General features: G+C 39.5%; 1 protein-coding gene across 5 annotated transcripts in view; it reads right to left on the bottom strand.

The window, feature by feature from the left end:
* Positions 1-9,895, bottom strand: part of PIK3R1 (phosphoinositide-3-kinase regulatory subunit 1) — an 85,471-nt gene that overhangs the window by 69,322 nt on the left and 6,254 nt on the right. For all 5 annotated transcript variants that reach the window (XM_006913101.3, XM_025047776.1, XM_015590459.2 and 2 more), the window contains exon 2: positions 5,240-5,958. In XM_006913101.3, the coding sequence (XP_006913163.1) occupies positions 5,240-5,573 (334 nt within the window). In that variant the 5' untranslated portion in view covers positions 5,574-5,958. The remainder of the gene's footprint in view (positions 1-5,239; positions 5,959-9,895) is intronic.

Below are 9,895 nucleotides of genomic sequence, written 5' to 3'. Positions count from 1 at the left end.
TGAAAAGCAGCAAAGGTGAGAATCCTTTCTCTTGTCAATTTCCTTTTTTTTTAAAAAAAAATAACAGTGGATACCTAAATTGTTCATGAGGGTTACTTTCCTGTCTCTTTCACATTTCTAGGAAAACAAAATAATTAAAATTAATGGGAAAAAGGTCTTAAAAATCAGGAACTTAGTTAAAAAAATAGAATGAGATGGTGTTCATAAGAACTGTGTTATAACATGTAACTTAAAACACGAACAATATATTCTGTAATCATGAGGTTAGGCTCATCTGATTTTATCAAAACTTATAATCACATGTGTTTTCTCCAGACCCACTTTAATCAACTATATTGGTTATATCTTTCAGAAATGCATTTCATTTTGTACTAAAACACGAAATGCAAACACTTTTTTTTCACACCTAGGTTAAAAAATAATCTCTAGTGTTCTGATTAATTTTCTGGTAGGTCAGAAGTTAGAGACAGGGCTCAAAGGCCCTTATCTCCAAATATCCTGTAAGCAGCCTGGCTTTCTCACAAAAGCTGAGCAGGGTCAGTGCAGAATGGGAAGTCAGCACCAAGAGCCAGTTGTCTTACCCCCATCACTCAGGGGGCTTTAACAAGACAATCCTCCAACTTCACAGCAGAGTTTCACTTAAGAAGGAGAAAGGGTCGGGAAAGGTATGACAAGGCATATTCTGAACCAAGACAGATTCATAAAGGTAGGAATTTGTGATGCAAAGCAAATTACTTTCACAGGTACTATTTCTGTGAAGAATGACAATACATTATGATCATGGGGCTCGGCAAAGGTGTGTAATTTGGGATCAGGTTGCTATCTTCTGTGACCTCTGTACAGTGTCGTCAATTTACATGATTTATTATAGCTTTGCTTTCTAGATGGGGAGTGACAACTGAGGGACACTCAAATGCTGAGTGTGAAAAATGTGAAAATAACATGGCTAGGGAAACCATGAAAGCAAACATAAATTGCAAGCTTTTTTCTTTTCTGTTTAGAAAGAATTTCTATCACAATTTAAAACAAGTCACACAAAATGCCTGCTTTATGTTTTATATGTGAAACCAGATGGGACCTGGGACCCACTGTCCAAAGTGTAAGATGAGGAGGGGTGTGTAGACGGGGATGGACATGAATTATAAACTCATATTCATAAGTGATCTCTCAAGTTAGCAGATTTCAGTGTTCCATACAAACTAATATGGTCACAGAATTTCACTAGGCTAAATATTCTGCATTAACATGGTTTTAAATATAGGATCTCAAAATCCTGTCTGGAAAAATAGCCCTACTGGACAAGCTCACTTATGAAAGGGAGAAATACATTTTCATTCCCCTCTCCTTAAATCCCTACCTTCATCAACTCATTTCTTTGTTTGTGAGACGAAATATAGAACCACAGCTGAATGGCTTTAACAAGACAATGAAATGACAGTGTCTGAACGGCCTAATGCAGAAAGAGCTAGCATACTGTCTTTCATTAGCACGCTTCTCCTAAGGGGCAGGAAATACACCCATTTTGGACACCCATCACACCCTCCACCTGTACAAAACATGGAAGAGGTTCTCTCCGAAGAGGGTAAAATGGGGCTTTACTGGATTGTGGGAAAATAAAATGTGACACTCATATCAAAATTTTAGCTCTCGTGCAAAGGGAAGGAGATAAAAGCTGGGGAGACAGGGCAAAAAAAATCTGTGCCCAAGGACACTCACTGACCTTGACACATGTTCTACTCACTTTGCTTAAGTGGCTGACAGAACACACCATGAGCTTAATATACTTTCCCACAAGCAGAACTACCTGTCCTATGCATGAGGTTAAAAAAAAAAAAAAACAGTTCTGGAGACAGAGCAGGCAATGGTCAATGCCAAGGCTGCAAGATTCCTCAAATGTGAATGATATGTAAAAATAAACCGAGATTTCAAAAACGGGATGGGCTGTTATAAGTTTATGTGCCCAAACACGACATATAATGCATGTAGTTAATTTCAAAAGTCATGTAAGATATGAAATAGCTAGATGAGCTTCAATAACAAGTGTTTATCTACTTGCAGGGAACCTCCTGCACTATTCTAGATACTTGGAATAATGGAGAGACAACCAAGATCCCTGCACTCATGGAGCTTACAATCTATCAGAGGAAACAGGCAATACACAATCAATGTGGTAGGTAAATTCTATGACCATTTAGATCATAAATACTTTGCAAAAGCAGAGGGACAGGTTGCCACATGAAAAAAGGTGAGCAGAGCCAGCCTCCATGAGAAGAAAGATTTCAGCAAAAGGGGAGAGTGGGTTGGGCAAAGGGATGTCCCTAAGGGTTGTCCAAGCAGAGGGGACATAGCCCAGCCCTGAGTGACAGGGACAGGAGAAGGCATCAGAAGGCAAGCTGCATCTTGAGTCTTCATTTCATCTTTCATTCCTGTTTCCAAGCACAAAATAAGGATGCAGTTCACGTTTACTAAATTACTCAAATTCTGATAGATACAAGATTACCTAACACACATATTTAATCCAAACTATAGGCTAGGGCTTTGTAAGAAAACTGCACTAAATGTAGCGACGAAAGGTATATTTTCTTGAGAGGAGCTGTATGTGAGATTTTCAAATGGGTTTTTTGCCTCTCTTTCCCCCCAAAAGTTCAAGGTCACAGCTTTATTGCTAGGAACATATAAGGAAAGTGGAAAAGTGATTTCTATTATAAAAGGAGGGACCTCTCACATAGAATCTACTTTGGGCCAGAGTCTAATGACAATTTTCTTTTAAAAAGAGAGAAGGTAGCAAGAGCGGAGTATGAAGTGCCCATGATTAGCAGGCAGGCAGTTCTGAGCACCCTGTTTCCCCCATGCTCACTACGGGGTTTAGCCAACTGTCCACAAGACACCAGCTCAACAAAAGAGAGCTGCGTGTAGTCCTTAGACCTCAGAGGTAACCTTCTAAATAAAATAAAGGCAGTCAATCACGAAAAACAGGCTAAGTCATGTGGGAGAGTAAAGGGAAAAAAGAGCTAAAGAATTCAATTACAGTAAGAAGAGAAAAGAACTATCCCTTCTCGCCTTTGCACACTTTGTCACTGCAAAAGCTTTTCAAATCAATACATACTTAGGCAAAAGAAGTCAGAATCCCATAGGTTCCAAAATATAAATTTGTCCTTACAACTAGTTTCCACATCAATTTGACATGTAATTAGTAGGAGCGATAAAATCCTCATTTCATAGGAATAGTATTTAAATGAGAATACGAGATTAACATTTCTAGAGAATCTAATTTTGAGTACTACACTTTCTGCCTAAACTCACCAATGCCTTTTCAACCTTTCAATTATTCCTAATTTCTCATTTACATTCAGGCCTGATCTGTCCAATATTTTAATGCACATTATCGTGGGTTTGTTTCTTAAATTCTGCTAAAATTTTTCATTTTACTCCACCTTTCTACGATTGTTTAAAAAATTAAAAAGGTATTAAAAATTTTAATTTTTCCATGTTACAAAAAAAAAGCATTATAAGAGTTTAGACCTAAAAAGAAAAAAATCACTTTTCTTAAAAGCCTTGCTTTCTTGTATACTATGTTCAAATAAAGTCACACCTGACAGCAGTTATGAAATGCAATTTTGTTTAGAAATTATTTTTACAAAATCTTTTTGTCACTAGTCTTGACAAGTTACCCCTTTCTACCTTTTAAATAATCTTTTCTAATCCAACTCAGATATTTTTATGACTCTGTAATTTTTTGTATTCTGGGATAAATTAAATCACTTTTCCTTTTGAATCAGTCTACTTAGAATGAAGTGTTTCTAATTAAAAATATGTAGTTTGGTGGAAAAAACCAACTGTCTATATACCTTCCATGTGCCAAGTACAACTATGTAAGAAACACAATGGTTGACAAAAATTACATATATATGTGAGTGTCAAGATTTTCTGATTAACCAACAAAACATTAAATTTTGCTTTTGAACAATATAGCAAAACATATTATTTGGACATTATTATAAAGTACGGTGTAACATTTATGAAACACGTATCTCTTTTGTGTCCAGCAAGAGAGGGAAAAGCACTTCCCTTCAGGCATTCTTACTAAATTCTTGGACTTTCACAAAATATTCCAAATCTTATTATTACTCTAAGCTAAAAGGCAGCTATTTATCCTTATATTCCACTTCTTTATTCTTGTTACCTCCTCATCCATTATTCTTAGAATAAGCCAACCTTAAAAAAGGCATAATAGTATCAGTATCTCTTCCAAAAATACATTGTAATACCACGGTCAGTTCTAATCAATATGTAACCACTGCCATTTAGTCCACCCAATTTAAACATATCTTTCCATACCTTCTTAGCCTCTGAGAAAAAAAAAAAGATTACACAAAGAATAAAAAAGGCTTGAAATTTACTAGTGAGGAAGTGAATTGACAAAGCTGATAACAGTAAAGCTGAGTAAAAGGCTTGTCACTGTGTGAAACTGAACAGAAAAAGACAACCTAAAATGAACAGCTGTGCACAAAACTCCAGTGTGGGACCACCTCCAATAAACAATGAGTGGGTTTTGAATCAATGTGGTTTCCATTTAAGAAAAGTATTCAGCGATTTTTTTGTTGTTGTTGTTCTCATGAAGGCCAAGTACACTATAGGCATTCATGCTACAAATGACATTGCCCATGAAGGAAGAGAACTCCCTCTACATCCATACTAACTACAGGATTGGGTTTCAGCTGCAGCCACAGCGTTCTTGGAAAGGAAATCAAGAGGTAGACACCAGGTTATAAAAACAATGGTTTCTTCTCCGCTGAGTTTTGTGGTCATTTTATTACTCTCTACATTTTTCCATACAAATCACATTAATGTTAAGATACTTATATTAGACTTACCCTCTACTTTTCCCAAATGATTTAGATATGTAATACCAATTATAAGAATAAGAATGCAATAGGTATTTAATTCAATTCAAGGACAACTACAACAGTGGTGTTTAAAGACACTCACTAAGCAGGTTCTCAGATACCACCTCCCTATTTTATAACCCTCCACCCCACAAACATAAATTTCTAGCCATATAATGACTGACTAAGCTTTTATGCACCATATAAAATTCATGTAAAACTGCCAAAACGACTTCTGCCTAGAGCATTTTAGCTCAACCCAAACCTAAAACCTTTCCTTAAAAAAAAAAAAAAAAAAAAAAAAAGAGGGGGTGGTGGTGGGAGTCCTTAAGCAATCATTCATCAATACTGACCTTGTTGCTCACTTTCTGCTTCAGTTTTTGAAGAACCTGGGGCAACAGGAAGCGGTCGAGGTGGCCGGGGCTTTGGGGTCGGAGGCGAGATTTTTTTCCTTCCAATATATTCTACATAAGTTCCTGGAAAGTCCCCTCTCTCCCCCGTGGTTTCATTATAGCCATTTAACCAGCCAATTTCTTCAGGCCTGGCTTCCTGTCCATCACTGAATCCAAGAGCTACTAAGGACCCTTTATTCACAGTCAATATGTCACCCAAGTGCAAGTCAATATCTTCTTCTCGTTCCTTTTTATAATCATACAGTGCTCTATACTGGTACCCCTCGGCACTCATGTTTGCAAATCTGTGACCATGCAACAGATGAGTCTGGTAACACACTGAAGTCTAATTTTACGTTTCTATGGAAAGTGAATTCAGAGAGTATGTTAAGATTCCTAATACGTGTCCAGCAGAGGACAAAGGACAACTCTCCAAAGGCTTAAGAAGAGAGGTGATTGGCCATTGGCTGTCCATCTGTCCTTCATCAATGGTGTGACTGAAGACAGGGCTCCACTTCCTCTGCAGGCCACAGTCCTCCCACTGGCTTCCTTTTCAGCAACTTGTCAACACTTTGACTCCAGGCTGACTCTCACAGTGAGGCCCAATCCTTTCTGACACTCTTGTCACACTATCCATCTGTCGTCTGATTTTACTGTTGCACTCCACATGCGAGCTTTACCTAGCAAAAGAAAAACAAGACTTATGAATGAACATCACACTTTGCCATCTGTGTGAATTTGAATTTCTATTTCCATTCAACAAGTTCTTAATCAATTCGGTAAATATATACAGGCCAGCATGCTACACGTGATATGCACAACATATTTTAGTGACACAGTCTCTGCCTTCTATGAACACTGGACTGGGCAGGGGTGGGAGGGGCGTTGGCATGTGGCAATTTCTCAGAGGTAAGACTGGTGGTGTACAAGGAACTGGTACACAATAACACTAGGTAAATGTAAGGAGGTCACAGACACTAAATGCTATGGAGTTCAAATGAAGGACAGACAACATCTAACTGTATAAATCCGAAAACAGAATGGAATGTGTGGCATGACCTTTGGTACAGAAGTGACTGAGCAAGTATTCTGGGAAGAGCTAGAACAGGGAGCCCAATCCATCTGGAGCCAAAGAGGGAGCATCGGATCCCGGTCAGAAAGAGAGGTAGGGGTCGTTCGACTTCATGCATGCCTGTGTTGAGTTTGTGAGTCATGCAGACTACAGTGGGGAGCGACTGAGAAAGCTTGGATAAAGGGATGCAATAGGATCAGAGCTGCACTCGAAGAATATCGGTCAAATCATAGCGCATAGGAAAGCCTGGTGTAGGACTAGAAAGGGTGAGGAAAGCTGTCAAAGGCGTATCGCAGTGGTCTGGGCAAGTGGTAGCAGAAGGTATGGAAAGGGGAGGACTGAAGTAAGAGACATTGCACAGAAAGCATGTGGAATGTGGCAATGCTGAAATATGAGTCGAGGAAGGAGAAAAAGGTGCCTGATGCTGTGTTAATAAGGAATATTTAGCTATCAGTACCAGGCAAAAGGGAAGCCAGGAGGCCTGGTGGGCTTAAGGTGATGCTGGTCATCCAAATGCAAGCGTGCTTATGGGTGGATAAAACCTGGTTTGTGATTCAGGAGAAGGAACACACTGGAGAGTTGGTAATCAGCTGCAAATAAGACAAGGCTGAACTCAGTGGAATGGAGGAACTCATAAGGAAAAAGGTTATAGTTTAAAAAATGACCCCAGGATTAAACATTGAGACTCAGTGAATGCAACTGAGAATGTAGAGTCAACGTCTGGAGACAATGCAGTGTCCTGGAAACGAAAGATATGACGATTCAGGTAGGAAAAGGTGATACCTATGACTAAATCCTGCAGTGGCTTCCAGAAAAGGGAAACTGAGGCAAGGCTCTGTCCATTGTGGAATCATCACTGACTTCTGAGAAAGTTAGTCTAGTAGTATTGAGGATAGTAACTAGAATTTTAAGGAGTTAAGGAACTGAAGAGGAAGTAGAGAGGGTTACTACAGATTACTCTATGAAGATAGCTTAGTGGAGAAAGAAATGGGAAATGAAAGTTGTTTTGTTTTGTTTTGTTTTTTTAACACAGTGGAGGCAGAGGAATTAGAGTTAAAGGCTCTCGAAGAGAGTTAGTAAATCAGTGCCTGCACTGCCAATACAACAATGTGCACACATACACACTTTGCACTCCATTCATCTCTCAACGTTATCTTTATTATAAAGATTAAAAGCAACCTAAAGGTTTCGGTTAAGCTGGCTGAACAATAAAGCAATAAAAATAATAGCCACAAAATTACGATGTGCTGTATCAAAGACTGCTTGTATAAGTTTTACAGCATGGAAAACTTTAGAAGTTTAATATTATAGGCAGTCTTCAAGGGTAGGCATCTTAGGAAGCAAAATCTAATCACAGATTAATTGCTACGTTGGCATTAGAAGTGTAAAGAATTCAACTTTACATGGTTAAAGCCTCTTAGCTGTAACACAATAACACTCTTAGGAGAGTTACATATTAAAAGAAGCAAAAACAAACACTGGAAGTCTTTGTGTGGCAAGAATATTAAGCTGAGGTAGTATTCTACTTTGTATTTCAGGTGTCAGAAAAAAAATTAAAGCGACTATCAGAGCGTATGAGAAAAATAAACTATATTATGCTTGAAGACAGCCTCTCCTTTTGCTAGATTCAGAATCCAATTAAATATTCACTGCATAAATTCACACAAAAATGTAGAACTAGCAAATCTCATTTTTAGTACTAATGTACTCTGTACAAATGAGACACAGAACTCTAAAGAACATGAAAATTTACATATCCCTAAATGCCTGGAAACCAGGCAGTATGCCTAAGAATAATTTAATTCCTCTAAATCTGCCTTGAAATTTTTGTTAGCTTTTCCTGGCAATGTATGTCTTTTTTGGGGGAAAAAAAAAATCCTCAACCAGTAGGCTGGCTGGTTGATCTTTCCTCCAGTTGCTACTTATGGCTTCCTCTATTTCAATAACTCGGTGGGCCAGTTTGGTGAGATTCTTAACAGAATGGAGAGTATAATGATCTCTCTCTCCCTCTCTTCCTCTCTCTCTCTTTACATAGCCTTCAGCAACCACCAAGCCCTTGGTCACTGCATACCTATGTAGCTATGCACGTTCCTCACCAGGAGACACTGTAGGAGAAAAGGCTTCGCGTCTGGTCAAGGTATTACAAACCTGAAAACCAGGCTATGTTGGCCTGAAGCTAAATCTGTGCAAGGAGAAAAATAACCCTGAGGAACGTGATGGCTTTAATAAGGCCAAATTCTAGAGTAGCAATCCTGGCTGCATGTGCCAGTGACCTTCAGGTTTCCATAAATTCCCTCTCCCGCCGGCCCCCCCCCCAACCCGCCACCATTTTTAAGAAGAATCCTACTTTCTGTGTAAAAAGAATCCTCTGCAGAACTCTCAGGCCCTTGTCTGCTAAAAACCCCAGATCTTGTACAACTCTAGGATTGGATGAAGAACACACCATTCCTGTCTTCTGGGTCTCCACCATCAAGGTCAGCCACGATTCAGTGCCAATTAAGTGGTTGGAGAGCAATGTTCTAAGAGAAGGGGGAGAGCTGACTAGTCATTTGGGCTGCAACTGGATGGTGTCCTATGGGGAGGTACACAGCATCCCTGACTAAGGAGAAGGGGCAGGCACCTCTACCCTACCGCACACTTTCTCCTGACTGCCAGGCCCATTGTAATGACTGTTGGTGGTGGTGGCTGTCATCATCTAATACTGGGAGCTATACGTATACTAACCTATTCAATCCTTTTCCTTCTCCTCCTCATCTAATACTTACAGGGAGCTATGTTCAATCATCATCATCTAATATTTGTTGGGAGCTATATGTGTATTAACACATTCAATACTTGGGATAGCCATCAGGAAGGTATTAATAATTCTCACTTTACATAGGAGGAAACTGAGGTGCAGAAAATTCAGTGTCTTGGCCATGATAATACTCAGCAATTGAGAGATGGAACCAAGATTCAGATCCAGGCGGTCTGGCTCCAGAGCCATTACTGTTACCACCACCAGAACCTACTGCTCAAACTCAATTTGCTTCAATGCCTAAGGACAGCCCAGATATGTCCACAGGTCAGCGATGCAGATTCCTGGCCCATACACTCATCTCTCAGATTAACCCTGAATGTCTGCTTTTTACTCTGCACCAGCAACCTTACTGATAGTGTCTGTGACTCTTTCACGAACACATCTGCACAAAAAGAGGCCATTATAACTCAGCAGCAGTTCCATCAAGTCTAAGACCCAGCATCTTGGACCATGGAAATTTTCTTCCAAAGAGACCTCATTAGAATGCATCCTTGCCAAAGAAGTCCATAAACCAGTGAATAAAAATATACTGAGCATATCACTTCTAGAAAGCTGTCCACTTCTGGAATCCTGCTCATTTCTCCTCTATGAGCCTGAGCTTCTGCCACCTGTATCCCTCTTGGCATCTATGCCCCCTGTGGCTATCCCAGGCTGCTCACTGCTCAGTTTCTGAAAACTCACAGCCCCCTTAGGCATGTGAAGTATCAATCCAGATAGTCAGAAGGACTATCATATCTAGAGGACT

This window comes from Pteropus alecto, unplaced genomic scaffold, assembly GCF_000325575.1.
Source record: "Pteropus alecto unplaced genomic scaffold, ASM32557v1 scaffold20, whole genome shotgun sequence".
Taxonomy (NCBI): Eukaryota; Metazoa; Chordata; class Mammalia; order Chiroptera; family Pteropodidae; genus Pteropus; species Pteropus alecto.
Note: the sequence above shows the minus strand (reverse complement) of the source record. Positions and strands in the feature narration are given on the sequence as shown.